Source organism: Anarrhichthys ocellatus, unplaced genomic scaffold (assembly GCF_004355925.1).
Source record: "Anarrhichthys ocellatus isolate YVR2014 unplaced genomic scaffold, GSC_Weel_1.0 scaffold26, whole genome shotgun sequence".
In the NCBI taxonomy this organism is placed as follows: domain Eukaryota; kingdom Metazoa; phylum Chordata; class Actinopteri; order Perciformes; family Anarhichadidae; genus Anarrhichthys; species Anarrhichthys ocellatus.
The window spans coordinates 4,487,412-4,505,064 of NW_022280056.1; the positions used below are offsets into that span (position 1 = coordinate 4,487,412).

Below are 17,653 nucleotides of genomic sequence, written 5' to 3' on the forward strand. Positions count from 1 at the left end.
AAAAAGCAATCTAATCACTACTTTAACTACATTGTCCAGGCCGCCATGATGGCCGAGGAGCTGAAGAAGGAGCAGGACACCAGCGCTCACCTGGAGAGGATGAAGAAGAACCTGGAGGTGACGGTGAAGGACCTGCAGCAGCGTCTGGACGAGGCCGAGAACCTGGCCATGAAGGGTGGGAAGAAACAACTCCAAAAACTGGAAGCAAGGGTGAAATATTGTGCATTAAATCACCAATAAATCCTGCTTGAGTGATCGATTTGTTCAAATCGTTTTGGTTCTGTAACAAACCTGCTACTTTATTCAAACATTTATTTCAGGAAAAAGAGTTTTTGAAAGCGTTTAATCAGGCAAAAAGTTATTGACGTGTCCTGCGAGGATGATCAGAGCTCGTTTTATCTTTTACAATCAATTAAATTCATTTGAACTGCTCTTTTGCAGGTGCGAGAGCTGGAGAACGAGCTGGAGACGGAGCAAAGACACGGATCGGACACCGTGAAAGGAGTTCGCAAACTTGAGCGCCGGATTAAAGAGCTCACCTATCAGGTAACCTCTAAACACCACAGCGTGCTCCTCTTTCGTGCTCACAGGAGGGGATGCCCCCCCCCATGAAATTTAGTTCTAAATTAGTAAAAAAACGGAGTTACCCGTTCTGCTATCTGTACTTTAACAAGTTCCGGAGTGAGATGTAACTTCTTGTATTGCTGCTGAAGAAAGACTATTTGTTTATATACAAGAATAATAAAGAAATGTTGATTATTTTCTTAATTAATTATCATTTTCTCTCACAAGATAATAAAAAAGAACCGATAATCAGTATCGATAAGAGTACTAGTATCGATAAAACCCTAACGATACCCATCCCTACTCGCAGCTGTAAATAATCTGTCTCCTGTTGTTGAACTTCAGTGTGACGAGGACAAGAAGAACGCGACGAGGCTGCAGGATCTGGTGGACAAATTCCAGCTGAAGGTCAAAGCGTACAAGAGGCAGGCGGAAGAAGCCGTGAGTGATTATTTATTTTATCTTATTGAGATGTTTCACGTCACATTTGGAGCTTTTTCGTGAATCAGCTGTTTGGTGCCGGACAGGAGGAGCAGGCCAACGCTCACCTGACCAAGCTGAGGAAGGTGCAGCACGAGCTGGAGGAGGCCGAAGAGCGAGCGGACATCGCCGAGTCCCAGATCAACAAGATGAGAGTCAAGAGCCGCGACTTGGGGAAGGTGAGTCGGTTCGGCTTCTGGTTACAAACTGAATCTCTTCACCACTGATGACGTCTTTGTCTTTGTCTCATTCAGCAGGCGAAAGACAGCGGCGAGTAAACCTTAAGAGGACGCAGAGACGCCTCTGGAGACGATGAGATAGCGTTCAACATACTCCTATGTGTTTATTTCTTCGTTTAAAGCCATTATGTGTGTGTTTGTATGACAGCGCTGCGTCTGTTTAACCATTTCTATGACCTCAGTTATCGTTTGTAGACAAATAAAAGTGAGTCATCAAGTTTCCATCCAAATGAAGTCCAAATTTTGGCAGAATTTCCGGAAAATCAGCAAAATAAACTGCAAATGAAGTTCCATCCACTGCTGCTGAGTGAATATTTAATCGTCCACTCAGCTGCTCTCAAAGTGTTGCAGAAGAAGAAGACGACGCAGCAAGATGATGGAATTTAAAAAAACTCAAATTATGGAAAACAACAAAGACGATGAAGCGCTGGAATGTAACTAAGTACATCTACTCAAGTAATGTACTTTACTTGAGTATTTACATGCTGCTTTATACGACTACTCCACTAGATCTCAGAGGGAAATGTACTTTTTACTCAACTACATTTATTTGACAACATTAGTTACTTTACAGATTTTAAACACAAAATATAATTATTTTAAATAAAACTACCACCTGCAACATTAAAGTGATGAACACATTAATGCATCAATAATTAAAATCCAGTAATATAAATATTAAATTCTGTGTAATGTGTACTTTTACTTGTGGTACTTTTGAGTATATTTTGACTTTTGTATTTAAAGCTACCATGAGGAACTTTAACGTTGTGTTGATTGTGGCGCCCCCTGTGGACAGAAGTGGTGTTTCTGAGCACGAATGTGAGGAAGATCATCTTCAGATAACAGATCTGATGATTTCAGCTCTTCAGTTGAAACTTGAGTTGACGTTTATGTTACTCTTTGTATTTTATAGATACACAAACTTTCACCTCAGACGAGCATTAAACACATTTCAAAAATTGGTGATATTTTTAAATTTGTTGTCTTTTCCAATCATTTTTTTAATGCACAAATTGTAAACGAGCAGACAACAAGTGAATGGAAACACACTAAAGTGTCTTTTTTAAGTTGACCACTGGAGGGAGACAAAGCAGAACATTTTCTAAATCTACACATCGTGGCTTTAAATACGAAGCGATGCAGAACAATGATGAGCTCCAGGAACTGTTTGCATTGTGGTCGTGGACGTATGTTGCCTAAATTTCAATAAAGTATAAAAAAAATCCCTTTCTTTGATTTCTTGTATTAATCCAGATAGAGGCGTATGTTATTATGATTACTATTATTATCATGATTTTATGTATTCATTGCTGTATATAGAAGGGAAGTACAGATATTCACCTGTTCAGTGAGTGAAAACAGCACAAATGACTTTACTTTTACAAACATTTATTACTTTTCTAAAACAATGAACAAGAAACTAAACGACGACAGTGAAAGAAACATAAAAAAATTGACTTGGATTTGTAAAATGAGACGTTTGTGAATCCAACCAGACAGGAAATGAGTGAACAAAGATTCATTTAACCAGAATAATTAAAGGATGTAATGGATTAACATGCTTAATCATTTGATTAAACATTCTAATGCAACATGTTTTATAATTGTATTATGTTTTTCATTGTGATTTATTATTTCATATTTCCGAACAAAGTTTTTGAATCAAGTTACAGCAACCCGCTGTGTTTAAATGAACCTGCAGCCACTAAATCACAATAAGTAACTAATATACTACAGAATGAACATGTACAGAATTACATCTCTTGTAAAACAAGTCGACACTCATTAAAAATCACATTATCATTTAATTTTACGGAGGATTTAATGTAATTTAATTATTTGGGGACAAATATTGCAGCAACAGCTGATGTCATCATTACTGGATTTATATGAATTAAATATATACGAATGAAAAAGGTTTACTTATTTGAAAGAGGAGTGCAAATTTATTTTCTTAAGATTTATTGACATGATTAAACACGCTGTGATATAAATATGATGAACTATAAATTACTTTTTAAATAATTGGTTCTAAACATTTCTGTCGTGCACATTTGTCTCCGCTGGAGAGTTAAAGTCCAACATTCATCTTCTCGCCCTGTCCTTCTTGTGCCTGCAAACGATGCAAAAACAGTTTATATTAATTCATGATTAAATAAAGAAGTTTAATTTCTAACATCAGATTTAATTGTAGAAGCCAAAAATGTAGATTTATGGGAGAAAAACCCCGATGACTAGCTTTATATCTTCTCTCCTACCACTGAGTTCTAATCACACAGTCATTAATAACAGCTACATATCAGTGTATTTACTGTGCATATGAAATAAAAGACAATCGGTACCTTCGTCCCTATTTCGCGGCTCTTTGCTCGCATCTTATTGGCCAGAGATTCGGCCACGTCGGCTCTCTCTTCGGCCTCCTCCAGCTCGTGCTGAGCCTTCCTGAATCTGGCGATTTTCATGTTCGACTGCTCCTCCTGGAGAGTTTAACGTATCAGTCAGTGAGGGGGGGTATTTAGATCCTTTACTTAAGTAAAAGTACTAATACCACACTGTAATAATACTCTAACGCAAGTGCACTTAAAGTCTCTAAAGTAAAAGTACTCATTGTGCAGTAAAATGTTCCCAGTCTGTGTTTTACTGGATTACTATTACTGCTGTATTAATGTGTATGTTGCATGTTTTTAACTATTTTAATCTCCATCAATGCATCACATTCAATAAGATCATCACGTTTGTAGCGTCTCTGTCCTGTCAGAACCTCGTGTCTCTAAAGAGTTTTCCAGCTGATCCAAGAGGTCTTTTAAAGAGTTTATTTAGTTTATGTTTAAGAAGTAGGAGGATTCTCTCAACACATGAAGGAAACACTTCATCCTTCAGTTCATCACAAACATTCAGCATCAACACATCTGGAGGTACGAGGTTTTCACTGGACAGGAAGTGGCTAAAGCTGTCAGACAAATGTAGTAAAAAGCACAATATTTACCTTTAAGGTGTGGTGGTAGAAGTATAAAGTAGCGTAAAATGTAAATACTCAAGTAAAGTAAAGTGCCTTGAATCTTGAATACTATGTCTGCAGATGGAGAGTGACTCACAGCGTCTTCTGCGTGTTGTTTGTAGGCCGTCATCTTGTTCTGGAGCTTGTCGACCAAATCCTGCAGCCGGATGTTGTTTTTCTTGTCTTCCTCCGACTGAAACGAGTCGAGACAAACTTCTGGATTCTGTCTTTCATTATTTGATATTTTTGAACAACAATATGTCGCTGAAATGCTCGTTCGGGTTCGGTACATTACCAACAAAGTCAGATCTGTTGCATCTCTACCTGATAGCTCAGCTCCTTGACTCTCCTCTCGTATTTCCGGACTCCTTTGATGGCCTCCGTCGAGCGTCTCTGCTCCGCTTCGAGCTCGCATTCCAGCTCTCGGACCTGATGGACACAATTCAGGATCCTTTCTATGATCTTAAGCATTTTAATGTCCCAGTGGGCCTCCAGGGCTTTAGTTGGACTGCTGATGTCAGAAAAATTACTTAAATAATATACAGAAATAGACAGTATTCTAAAAAATAGATGCAACACAAAAGGAAAGTTCTTTGTAGCAGCTTTAATGAGCTCTGATGGAGGGAGCCTGATCATTACTGTCTATCACGTCTATTTTAGTGCAGATGATAAATACACAAACATTTTACATTATTATTGTTATTATGATTATGTAACAGTAAACATACCCGAGCCTCCAGCTTCTGAAGCTGTTTCTTCCCGCCCTTCATGGCCACGTTCTCGGCCTCGTCCAGTCGGTGCTGCAGGTCCTTCACCGTCACCTCCAGGTTCTTCTTCATCCTCTCCAGGTGAGCGCTGGTGTCCTGCTCCTTCCTCAGCTCCTCGGCCATCATGGCGGCCTGGAGGTTTCACAAAAAGATTCATAAAATCTCATCATGTTATAAGCAGAATACGTGAAACACTTACGTCAGTGATGGCTTTCTTGGCCTTCTCCTCGGCGTTTCTGGCCTCTTGAACGGCTTCCTCGATCTCAGAGTAAAGACGAGTGACGTCGGCCTCCAGCTTCTTTCTGCTGTTTAGAAGACTGGTGTTCTGCCAAAAAGATAAAGCAGGTGTGACTTCTGCAGATCACAAATAAAAAGCGTTTGTTCGATAAGTTTCGATAGTTCTTGAACAGCCCACCTGAGAGTGTAGAAGTCCCGAGCGCTCGCTGGCATCGATCAGTTCCTGCTCAGATATTTTGCGGCTCCGCTCCGTTTGATCCACGACGACTCGGAGCTCCTCGATCTCGGCCTGCATCAACGCCGTCCGTCGCTCCATCGTGCCGACCTGCTCCTTCATGTCGTCCTGCCCTCTGACCGATTCGTCCAGGTGGATTTGAGCGTCCTAAAAAAGTAAAGTAGGTACATTTATTCAAGTACAATGTGGAGGCACTGCTGCTTTAAAGTAGTATTTACTCCACGACAGTTCAGAGGAAAATAACGTTTTTTAACGCAACAATATTTCACAAATGTGAATATTTTCCTTTTAATAATGTTAATGTGTTAGTAATGATAACATACATGGTGAAGGTGTCACTTTGGGTAAATGTGACGCCATTTCTCGTTAATTTTCACTCCTAAATCTTACCTAAAATGTTTCCAAGATTACATTTGAACACACCATGTCATAATTTACGTTTTATAATAATCTTATAATCTTACTTGATGCTGCCCCTGGATGTTCCTCAGCAGCTTCTGGGACTCGGCCGCCTGCCGGTTGGCGTGGCTCAGCTGGATCTCCATCTCGTTCAGGTCGTCGTCCATCTTCTTCTTCATCCTCAGCGCGTCGTTCCTGCTCCTCACCTCTGCGTCCAGGGTGGCCTGCATGGACTCCGTCACCCTCTGGCTGTTCCTCTTCAGCTGGTCGATCTCCTCGTCCTTCTCCGACACTTTTCTTTCCACCTCGGCCTTCACGTGGTTCAGCTCCATCTGAGAGCGCAGGATCTTGGACTCCTCTTGTTCCAGGGCGGCCTTTTTAAGAAACAAACACCGGTTGTTACTGACATCACTGCCAAAGACATACAGTATGTGAGGGCTACGCTTGTTATCACTCGTACCTCGGATTCTTCCAGCGATGTTTGCATGTCGTATTTCTCCGTCGCCACCTGCTTCTTGAACTTCTCCAGCTCATGAATCGTCTTCCCGCCTTCACCGAGTTGTTCCGACAGGTCGGAGATCTCCTCTGCGTTTTAAAAAAACAATCACTGATTTTAATTAAATGCTTCTCTCAAACACGACGTTTCATCTCGTTAAGATTCCACTTACGCTGCAGGTTTTTATTTTCCCTCTTCATCGTCTCCAGGTGCTCCAGCGCTTCCTCGTAGGAGTTCTTCAGTTTGAAGAGCTCAGTGCTCAGAGATCGAGACTCTTTCTGAGCGCTTTCAAGCTCCGCCTGAGTCTCCTCGTACTTCTGCTTCCACTCGGCTAGAATCTGAATTACAGGGGAAGCGTGAGCTCCTCGTGATTGCTGATGTGATATAAAGAGATGTGGTGAGTAGGAACAATACAATACCCTGTCAAAGTTCCTCTGCTTCTTGTCGAGGGTGGCGGCTACGCTGTTGGACCGCTCCACGTCCAACATGAGGTCCTCCGACTCGCTCTGAAGTCTCTGTTTGGTTTTCTCCAGCGAGGCGCACTTTGAGTTCACCGCCTCGATTTGTTCTTCGGCCTCTTGGAGGCGCTGAGCGAGCTTTTTCCTGTCAAACATTAAACCGCTGTTGTTAAAATGTTACCGAGGCGGCTCTTGGGTCTTTGTCCATTTATTCTGCCTTTGGTTAAGTCGTTTATTAATTAATTGTTTGTTAATTGATTTAATATCAGTGAGTGATCACTTTGCCTCCTCCAGTTCTTCGGTGCGTTGGATGGCGTCCGTCTCGTATTTGTTCCTCCACAGAGCGACCTCCATGTTGGCTTTGGACAAACTGCGCTGCAGCTCTGCTTTGGCCTCCTGCTCCTCCTCGTACTGCTCCCGGAGGAGATCACAGTCGTGATGGGCCGAGTGTAAGCTGTGAGCCAGGGCGTTTTTAGCCTGTTGGGGGGGAAGACAACCGATCGGGAGCTTCGTGAGGAGGAAAAAAGCCAATAAAAAGCAGAACGATGTTTACAAAAGATCTTCCTTTACCTTCGTTTCCTCCTCGGTGAGTCGCTTTAACTCGTCGACCTGCATCGTGAATCCCTGTTTCCCTCTCGTCAGCTGGGAGATGAGACTCTCTCTCTCTTCAATCAGTCGGGAATATTCAGCTACGACGAGCCAACAAATACAAACAGTGGTGGAATGTAACAGAGTACAGTTACTCAAATGTGAAGTACTTGTACTTGAGCATTTCAATTTCATACATCTTTAAACTTTATCTCAGAGGCTCTTTCTATTCCACTACATTTATCTGATAACGTTAGTTTATACAACTTTTTAAGTAAAATGTTTTACACAAAATATATCTGAAGAGTTTTTAAAATATGACATTTTTAATCCAAATTACTTTTACATTCTTCAATGCAGGACTTCTACTTGTAACAGAGTATTTTTTTTAAAGTGAGGTATTTGTACTTTTACTTGAGTAAAACAACCAACAAACTAAACTCTGTCACTCAATGAACTCCAACAAGAAGAGGAACATAGTTACCGTTCTCAGTTTGAAGACGAGCCCTCTGATTGGTGAGATCAGAGATCTGCCGCGTGTCCTCGCCACTCTTGGTCTTCAGCTCCATCAGCTGGTCTTCAAGTGAGCGACACGACTTCTCCAGGTTCACCTAAAGATGTGTGAAGGTAAGTCAGTTCTGGACTCCCTCATGTCTGCGTCAACAGCAAATCATTTTTCAAGCAATTTCCCTGCTAATCGGATTCAAATCATGAGAGTTTTTCGAGAGTTGTGGCGCTCTTCTGTGATCTTGATTGTTTGGTTTCAAGTTGTCATAAAACTGAGCTTTCTCAGTTCTTTCTCTTGTCTTGATGTTACGATAAAATCAAACATGTTATCGTAAGTATCGTAAGTTTTTAGCCTTGGCTCGTGAAAACAGTGATGTTCATGATGTTCATTTAGTAAATTATGGTCTATTTAGAGTCAAAAAGACCAAAAGTCTGTCTACTTTTCTGAGCTACGTCTTTTTAAGTTTCTCTTCTTGTAAAGGAATCTAGTCTTGCAAATAGTGACCCTGCAAGATCCCCAGTCTTTGACTGAAGACTTTGTGACTTTAGATGTGAAAGGATGTTTTCAAAGTCTTTTCAAAGTCTTGTATTTCATGGTAGTCATTAAGCTAATGGTATATTCCGGATAAATAAAAAAATCTCACCTTGGTTTTCGCAATTGTTTCCATATTACGGGACAAATCGCCGATCTCCATCTTCATCTCGTTCTTCTCCTTCTCCAGTTTCTGTTTGATTCTCTGGAGGTTGTCGATCCGCTCTCCCAGCTCGGCCCTGCTGTCCGCCTGCTTCTTGCGCAGCGCGGCGGTCGTGGCCTCGTGGTGCAGCGCGGACTCCTCCAGGTCGCGCCGCAGCTTGTGGAACTCGGCCTCGCGCTTGTTGTTCATCTCGATCTGGACCGAGGTGGCTCCTCCGGCCTCCTCCAGCCGCTCGCTGATCTCCTCCAGCTCCCTGAAGAGGTCGGACCTCTGCTTCTCGATCTTCGCCCGGACGGCTCGCTCGGCCTCAACCTCTTCCTCCAGCTCTTCAATACGAGCCTTAAAACAAAAATAGCACATACCATGAGGGTTGTTATCAGTGTGTTTAATGCACAACTTCAATGTGAGTTGTATTACATGGAGCTCCTTCATCTTCTTCTGAAGCTGGTTATTAATCGTTTGCTCGTCTGCAATTTTGCTGAGCAGCTCGTTGTTTTCAAATTCTTTCCTGCGAGATCAAGAAGACACGAGATGTCAGTTCAAACCCAAGATGTATTATCCTCCCACAAGCTGTACGCGATCAGTGCGTCGGGAATCACTTCTTAATCTTCTCCTCAGACTGTTGCTTGTCATTTTCTAGGTCCATCAGGGATTCCTGAGCGAGTTTCAGATCCCCCTCGAGCTTCCTCTTGGCTCTCTCCAGGTCCATGCGGATCTTCTTTTCTTGCTCCAGCGAACTCTCGAGCTTGAAAGCAAATTGGACAGAATTTTAATTAGGATGTCGAGTGACACCAGAGTTTGAATGTATTATTGTTTTTGCAGCCACTCACGTCATCAACTTGTTGTTCCAGCTTAGCCTTGGCTTTGGTCAGAGTGTTGACTTTGTCTTCCTCGACCTGAAGATCACCCAGAGCCTGTTGATGAGCTTCCTGGAGGGCTCTCTTCTCTTTGGTCAGTTTGCCAATGTTTTCCTCCTGACCGGCCAGCTCCTCCATCAGGTTCTTAACCTGAAGAAGGTAGTGTGCATAAACACGTTCATTATGGAGAGAAATAACATGAAGTACAGCTAGAAAGCACTCAGAGATGCCAATATCTGATCAGCAAAAGTGGTATCGGTACAAGAGGGTTGATTGTAAAAAGAAAAAAAGATTCCTGACCACCAATATGTTTTAATTTTCACTTTTCTATCAGTGTTTGAACTTTCCCTTAGTCTGTGTTGCTTTGTCTGTCAAAGCACTTTGCAAACTCAAATAATTACAATTATGTTTATGTTCATCTAAATGTGGTTCCAGAAATCAAATATAAAACATATCACAGTGTAAATTATACTCCATTAGAAGTAGAAGTTCTGCATTCCTCATTTTGTTTATCTAAAATTACAGAAATTTGTATTTTTACATAACTTATTTTGATTAATTTGTTTTATTAAATGGACATTAATGAAAATAATTAATCAAGTTACACAGATCTAGCAAATTGCTCATGCTGTTTTTAGTTAATTCTCTGTGTGCAACTAGTAGCTGTCAGATAAAATGTGGTGGAATAAAAAGTAAAATAAATAAAAAAATTGAAAAAATATATAAATAAAATAAACGTGGAAATAAAATAAAATAAAAAGATATTCCACAATGAAAAATACACAAGTAAAAGGCCTGCATTCCAAATGGTAGATAAACAATAAATAAATAATTGTGGTCGCAAGTGTAATTATGACAATTTATGTAAAGAAGCCCACAGGCATACGAACATGGCAACCGATTATAAATACGAAGCCTGAAGAGGAAACAAATAGGGCTTGAAACAGGAATTCATTGTTCCAAACCAATCTGACAAGCAGCTATTGGATCAATTCTTCAGGATCGTCGCCGTAGAATAGAGGTTGTTTAAACAAATGCAAGGAGCTTTTAAATAGCCACACGGTGACTCCGTCTACACCAAAAACCCGTCTTTTGTTTGTCAGCCAATGGCCGAGCATGCAACAACCAAATTCTATTGAAATGTTCTGTTGTTTTTGAGATAACCTGCTCCATTAAGAAGGAGGCACACGGAGGTAACAACCAAACCGTACAGGTAAAATCACACACCTTGTTTTCCGTGGCATGTTTCTCCTTCTCCACTTTAGCCAGGATGATCTCCAGGTCGTCGATGTCTTTTTTGAGTTCGGAGCACTCGTCCGCGAGCTTCCGCTTCTTGGCGGTGAGCTCGGCGTTCGTTTCCTCCTCGTCCTCCAGTCTCTCGGTCACCTCTTTGAGTTTGGCCTCCAGCAGGATTTTGCTCTTGATCAAGCCTTCACACCTTTCCTCTGCATCGCAAAGGTTTTCTGAGTCCTGAGAAGAAAAATGAAACAGAGTGAGAACAACACTAATGCATCATGGTTTAGACAATTGGGATCAATGGTTTTCATTTGCGATGCCACTCACAGATTGTACTTGCAGAAGGAGGTTATTTTTCTCCTGCAAAATAGAAACCATTTTCTCTTCAAGATCTTTCCTCTTGGACTCCGACTTCACCAGATCCTCTTTAGATTTGACAAAGTCCACTTTTACGGTCGCCATCTCCTTTTCGGTCTCTGCGGTCTTTAGAAGTGGCTTTATTTTAAAGAACAGCTTCATCCACGGCCAGTGTTTCACGTTCATGAAGGAGCGCAGGTTGTACTGCAGAATCCAGACGCAGTCTCTGTGAGATACACAGTCAGGTTGTTAGTGGTATTGGTTTAGTTTCAGTCATGGTAGAAGAGAATTCTTGGTGTCAAACTTACTTTTGAATAATTAAATTGGAGCTTTCTCTTCTCTTGAGGTAACCACGACACAATGCTTGAGTCTGGGTCACGAGAGAAACTAGTTTTTCATCTCGCAGCTCCTCCAGAGTGCCGAGTAAGCCGGCTTTGAAGAAGACCTGCAACAATAAGGTGTAGTGAAGCTGCATGAAACGACTCAATGTGTTGCTCGTAAAGGATAAAGGTAGACCTATGAGGCATTTGGACACATACCTTTGTAGTCCCAAATCTGTACTGAGTGTGGTCAAGGTCAATGGAACCCAGGAGCTTCTCAGAAGCTTTCTTCCCATCGATGAACTGTCCCTCTGGGAAGGCACTGGTATTCAGGATTTTGTATCTGTTCAGATTTGGATAAAAATAGATTATCACAAACTGGAATGTCTTGGTATAAATTATTTTAGGAATCAACACCTACCTCTGCTTGAAGTCAGCATAATTAATCCTGCTGGGGAATCCCTTCCTGCAGATCCTGATGCCCTCCAGCACACCGTTACAGCGCAGCTGGTGGATGACCAAGTGATTGTCCATGATACCTACGGTGAAGTCAACATGAAAAGGATCGGCAACAGCAAAATTTCATCTTCAACTGCACCAACGAGAGCTTTTGTATTTGAAGTTTCTCTCGTGAATTTGTACCTGGTGTTTTAATCTCGTTCGGGATCAGGCAACGCACGAAGTGAGGATGGGTGCTCCTCAAGTTGGTCATTAGTTTTCCAAGATTTTCCTGCAGGAGATCAATTGTGGTTAGATATTTGCAGGACAGGAGAAGTCATATCTAAAACAGATTATTATCGCTTCTTTACCCTGAAAACGGCAGACACCGTCTGAAACGAGCCACCCTTCTTCTTTGCTCCTTTCTTTGCACCTTTGCCACCAGCATCTCCACCCGACTCTACAAAGGACACAGAAGAATGATTTGGTATTTGCAATCGTACGAAGCCCGGTGGGTGTTAAAGGGATCTTTTGATAAATCCTTCCATACGACGTTGATTATTCCAAAGCTTTGCCAATGTTGTACCTCCTTCAGCACCAGAAAATGAAGCATACAAGTAAGACAGCAGTTTCATCGATGACTTCTGGTAAAGCTGCACCACAGACTCATTCAGAGGGTCTTTGTTCTTCTCCAGCCAGCCGGTGATGTTGTAGTCCACGGTGCCGGCGTAGTGAACCAGAGTGAAGTGAGCCTCGGGTTTCCCTTTGATGACCTTTGGCTTTTGGAAAGCATTGTTTTTTCCAAGATGCTGGTCGTAGAGTTTGTTCTTAAAAGAAGTGTCTGAGGCCTTGGGAAACATACACTCCTCTTCGAGGATGGAGAAGATGCCCATTGGCTGTTGAATGTATCACAGACATACATTGTACACGGTGTCTAAAATCAGATGAAATACAAACTGATGTGCAGTAGATTAATCTTACCTTTTCAATGAGCTCGATGCAGGCTGCTAGATCCATACCGAAGTCAATGAACTCCCACGCAATCCCCTCTTTCTTGTACTCCTCCTGTTCCAACACGAACATGTGGTGGTTGAAAAACTGTTGCAGCTTCTCGTTGGTGAAGTTGATGCAGATTTGCTCCATGCTGTTGTACTGAAGACAAGAATCAACTCATGACACATCAACATAACACTGAGAATTCATCAACATCGACCGACCAAAATGAACATAAATGAGACCAAACATCACACATCAAATATTTCAAATCCAGCGATGTCCAACACCCCGATGAAGAACTGCCTGGACTGCTTGGTGTCCAGCATCTCATTGATCCTTGATACCATCCATGAGAACATCTTCTCATAGACAGACTTGGCCAGAGCACCAACTGCATTGGTGACCTGATCAGGAGATTTTGAGGAAGCATGAATCAGGAAGACAAAACGTAGATTTAAAAAACAATGAAAATAGAGTTATTAAATTTGTCCAAACAGGGCATGATTTGAGGTGTTTAGGTGGTTTGTTAGGTTTTGCCCTAACCGATCAGTATCAAGTGACATATCTTAAGAGTTTAAGCCTAAAGTCTAAAAGTATTTTATTCTTAGGAAGTATTCAGTGGCAGCCATGATACGAGCAGGTTGAATTCTCTGAATGCTAAGGAAAGGTGCTGCAATGCTTCCTTTCTTATATCCTTCATTATAAGATACACTGGACCATCCTCTACCAAAGGAAAGGAAATAATGTCCAACATTCGCCCTATAACTGAACTGTGCATCATCGAGTTTTTCACTGTATCCAACTGATTTTATATGTTATAAAGTCGCTTGAAATGAATCAGCATCATCAATCTTAAACCAGCTTGTTGATATTTGGTTACCTGATAAAAACACCTTGGATAATTTGGCGCACTGGTTTAGCTAGCAACTGATGAAATGTTTCCAACGAACGTGAGAATATCCTTAAATTGTTACTTTTGATAACCCAACCTGACACAAACATCAGGGATATATTTGCATGACTTTTGTAAGCAGTCATGACAAGGTGTCCCGATATTAAAAGTATCTCAGGTGCATTATCTTCTTATATTAATACACCCCATCATGCATCATCACTGGTTAAATCTTGGAGCAGTCACGGTACCTGGGGGACAGTCTGGCCCTTGGTGACATATTCATTCCCCACTTTCACTCGGGGGTAGCAGAGGGCTTTCAACAAGTCAGCAGAGTTCAGAGCCATGAGGAAAGCCACTTTGTCTGCCACTGAGAGACACACACAACATTTCCGTTAACACCGTCTGCACGTTTTCTTTTCTCAGATAACAGCAAGACATGAAGTGAGAAGCATCACCCTCGGTGCCATCGGGCTCCGCCTGCTCCTCCCTCTGCTTCTGCTTGAACTTCATGTTCCCATAATGCAACACGGCGCCAGTCAGCTTGTAGATGCCCATTTTCTCTTCGCTGGTGAAGCCCAAGACATCAGTGGCCATCTGCTAACGTAAAATTCAGAGTCAGCTAAAGCCAATGAAAGTGTGTACGTCACTTAAAGCGATGGACAGGAGGGAGCTCACATCTGTGGCCATCAGCTCTTCTTTGTCGTCAATGCTGGCCACGGTGATCTGCCCCTGACTGACCATGGGGAAGTCATATGGGTTTGTTGATATGAGGAGCATTTCTGAGGAGAGTCACAAAATTAATTTAATTATCCCTCAAAAACATCTGCTATAGACGTGACGTCCTCAACGTACCTATGAGCTCTGATTTGTGTCCGGTCATTATCTGATAGAAGATGTGGTAGCTCCTCTCTTCAGTCAACTGGAACGTCACTCTCGACTTCTCCAGCAAATCTGCATTGAATTACGGTTGTCAAGTATGCAGATAAGGAGCTTTATTAATGTGGAAAAACAAACCTACAGGTTTCGATATCAGCAGAAGCCAGTTTTCCTGAGGATCCAAAATGAATCCTGATGAATTTACCCTGTGAAATACATAAAATCATCTGTGAATGTGCACAAGGAAACATTATAAAGATTTGGGGAATTAGAGACCGTAGCAGTTTGACTGATCCCATTTTTCAATCTCACGCTCACAAATCGAGAGGAGTTGTCGTTCCTCACAGTCTTGGCGTTCCCAAAAGCCTCCAGCAGAGGGTTGGCTGAAATGATTTGATCTTCCAGCGTTCCCTGCAGAACACAGCCAGCTTCCTCACAATCTCATTGTAGTTTTGTGTTATTTTAATCAAGCGTATATCTCGTTGAGGGATTACCTGTATTTTACAAGACGAGTTCTCTTTCTTGTCACCACCAGCCACTGCGATTGTCGCAAAGTACTGGATGACACGCTTGGTGTTGACAGTCTTCCCCGCACCAGATTCTCCACTGAGACCACAGAAGAAAAAAACCTGAACACCTATACGTGTTCGTCTGCTATTGACTGAATTATACGACACGTTTAAAAAAATAATAATATGCAACACGACTTACGTGATCAGGACAGACTGGTTCTCACGATCTGTTGGTAATAAAAGATGAGCTTCAGTGAAGTTTTGTCTCAGTTTAAAGTTACAAGAGTGATTTAAAAGACTAAAATGTGCAAAAGACTAATGGATACTTTGATGCCAAAATATTTGCATTTACTATTTGCCCCAGAATTTTGATTAAAACACAATTAAAATGTATGCTTTTCAAATCCAACACATAGTAAGACTGCAGCACAGTTAAATAAATGTAGAAATGCCGGTTCAACAGATTGTTTGAACACAGTTGTGAGAGACTTGCATCGTATCTTTAATACTGATATATGTCTGTATGTTTGTTTAAACCAGGGAAGTTTTGAGTTTTAAGGCTCTGTAATTTGAAAGAGGCTCAAAAACACCTCGCTCTTCCTCACCTGTAAGCATATTTTGATATGCATTATCAGAGACGGAGAAAATATGTGGAGGGGCCTCCATCCTCTTCTTCCCCCTGTAGGCCAACACCACCTTTTGGTCGTAGACCGGCAGCCACTTGTAGGGGTTTACAGTGACACAGAAGAGCCCAGAGTACGTCTGCAGATGAGAAGATACAGTGTGTGAGGTAAGAGAGTGAGAATCAGGGATAAGAGTGAGGGTAATATCCCTCTTAATTACATACGTAAATCATCCACGCTGCATAACGATCTTTGAGGTTAAACAGCACAGAGGGCTCGTTGAGGTGCGTCATCATGGCCATGTCCTCGATCTTGTCGTACTTTGGGGGATTCATAGGATGGCAATCTTCCTCCTTGACTGTTACAATCTGGGGGGAAAAAAGTGAGAAGAGAAGATGAAATGGTATCGAGTGGAGAAAATAGGATGTTCAGGATCAATCGGCGAGGAAAGAAAAAGTAGCACATGAAAACAAACGAGAATATAAAATGTAACATTGAAAATGAATAAAAAGTGGATTTCTTTAAACAAGAAAAGCAACAAACCAGCTGAGGCGATATAGTGTTTTTTCCATACCTTCCCAGCAGCAACTGGTTCTAGTTTATTTCTGTAACATATGATTTTTATTGTTTTCATTATTATTTTTGCGTAGTAATTTAGTTGTATACAGACATATTTACCTCCTCAGCTTCAGTCTTTACAGTGACTTGGTCCCTATCTTTGTTCTGGATGACAGCTTTGATGTACAGCTCCTTGGCATCGGGCACAAAGCAGGCCGTTCTGCCATCAAACGGCCGGTTCTGAGCCTCGACTCTCTCCTTCTCAGGTTTGCGGAGAAAGATGGACGCCGGCCCAAACTGGGCCATCTCGGCGTCAGAGCTCATGTTGAAATCTGAAAGTAAAAGAAAGCAAGAAAGTGAGTAATTGCAATTAATCAAACAATTAAAAAGGATTTTTAATGTAATTTGAATCGTACTTACCGGGTTTACACACCCCAGTAGAATTGAATCAAAGCCACCAATGTTACAGAGGCCAGAGGGAAACGTGATCTCACCAACGGCCGGACTCTAAGTGAACACCAGCAGGAGGCTGAGGCTCCATTTATCAAGACGAATGTCCTGCTGAAGCAAACCGGACACTCCAAACTTGGCAATGTCACTCCATTCAAATGTCAATCAAGTCGCATTAGCGGTCTATGCTCTGCACTTAAATATGGCACAGGATCTTTTAGTGTTAATAGGAACATGTCTGCAGCGACAGGCGATGATCCTCGAGCACTATTTTTACATGCCTTCCATACTATCATTAGCTACTTAACGTTTGTTTAGCTGCTCAGTGGGACTACAGCTCAAGTTGAATGTATATTGAGCTGCTGTGTTTAGTGTGGTACTGTTGATTTAGAGATAGAAATGTGTCATTGTGTGTATTTATGAGTATAAACCATCTGTAACTCAGTGTCTCCATGATGCTTCATGACCTTCATGTTCATCCTGGACTCCAGGACCACCTGCTCGTTCGCCTCCAAGGCACCTTGCTTGGATTAAGTGGATTAAACTCCAGACAGATGTCGCTACAATGTCGACATTAGTTTTTTGGGAATACATCAAGAGAAAATGAACATTGTGTGTAGTACACATATCAGATTATTTCTTATTGGGGAATAGTTTTAAATTGTTGCATTTATTTCATTCTTGAAAAATCGTCTCAATTGGATACCAAAAGCTGCCAGTTTCATTCAAAAAAATCTCCCAGATGTTAATTTAATTCAATTAGTATCAAATAATTCAAAAGAATTAAAAATTCTAAAAAGTCTCAAACTTAAAGAGATATAGTGGCACATCATTAACATAAAGATTAGATAACATCAAAAAGATGAATA

The 17,653-nt window shown here is 41.6% G+C and overlaps 2 protein-coding genes across 2 annotated transcripts; one reads left to right on the plus strand and one right to left on the minus strand.

The window, feature by feature from the left end:
• The first annotated feature begins 45 nt into the window (after positions 1-45).
• Positions 46-1,322, plus strand: LOC116391649 (myosin-7-like). The gene is made up of 5 exons (XM_031862438.1): positions 46-210; positions 442-546; positions 910-1,005; positions 1,092-1,223; positions 1,299-1,322. Exons 1-5 carry the CDS (start codon positions 46-48, stop codon positions 1,320-1,322), a joined length of 522 nt encoding a protein of 173 aa, XP_031718298.1.
• A 1,888-nt stretch (positions 1,323-3,210) lies between these two features.
• On the minus strand, positions 3,211-16,809 carry LOC116391443 (myosin heavy chain, fast skeletal muscle-like). Its single transcript, XM_031862041.1, has 39 exons — positions 16,455-16,809; positions 16,001-16,144; positions 15,759-15,915; positions 15,353-15,380; positions 15,136-15,247; positions 14,960-15,052; positions 14,784-14,847; positions 14,618-14,716; positions 14,441-14,544; positions 14,221-14,359; positions 14,014-14,132; positions 13,125-13,274; positions 12,856-13,026; positions 12,461-12,770; positions 12,246-12,334; positions 12,079-12,166; positions 11,858-11,975; positions 11,656-11,779; positions 11,425-11,561; positions 11,087-11,342; positions 10,751-10,993; positions 9,497-9,673; positions 9,266-9,411; positions 9,084-9,174; positions 8,616-9,005; positions 7,949-8,075; positions 7,447-7,565; positions 7,157-7,353; positions 6,838-7,021; positions 6,591-6,756; positions 6,383-6,507; positions 5,988-6,296; positions 5,467-5,670; positions 5,251-5,376; positions 5,013-5,183; positions 4,609-4,713; positions 4,382-4,477; positions 3,629-3,763; positions 3,211-3,399 (listed from the first exon to the last, which is right to left on the minus strand). Exons 1-39 carry the CDS (start codon positions 16,656-16,658, stop codon positions 3,358-3,360), a joined length of 5,859 nt encoding a protein of 1,952 aa, XP_031717901.1. The 5' UTR covers positions 16,659-16,809; the 3' UTR covers positions 3,211-3,357.
• Positions 16,810-17,653: the final 844 nt, after the last annotated feature.

What these genes read in the sequence shown, in the direction of transcription:
- LOC116391443 (XM_031862041.1), bottom strand. Translation starts at nt 16,658, where the DNA reads ATGAGCTCTGACGCCGAGATGGCCCAGTTTGGGCCGGCGTCCATCTTT. An exon ending in AAGAGCTGATGGCCACAGAT is followed by an intron (nt 14,360 to 14,440) that starts GTGAGCTCCCTC and finishes TTACGTTAGCAG; the next exon opens with ATGGCCACTGATGTCTTGGG. An exon ending in AGAAGATGAAGGAGCTCCAT is followed by an intron (nt 9,006 to 9,083) that starts GTAATACAACTC and finishes TTTTGTTTTAAG; the next exon opens with GCTCGTATTGAAGAGCTGGA.
- LOC116391649 (XM_031862438.1), top strand. Translation starts at nt 46, where the DNA reads ATGATGGCCGAGGAGCTGAAGAAGGAGCAGGACACCAGCGCTCACCTG. An exon ending in TCCAAAAACTGGAAGCAAGG is followed by an intron (nt 211 to 441) that starts GTGAAATATTGT and finishes GCTCTTTTGCAG; the next exon opens with GTGCGAGAGCTGGAGAACGA. An exon ending in AGAGGCAGGCGGAAGAAGCC is followed by an intron (nt 1,006 to 1,091) that starts GTGAGTGATTAT and finishes GGTGCCGGACAG; the next exon opens with GAGGAGCAGGCCAACGCTCA.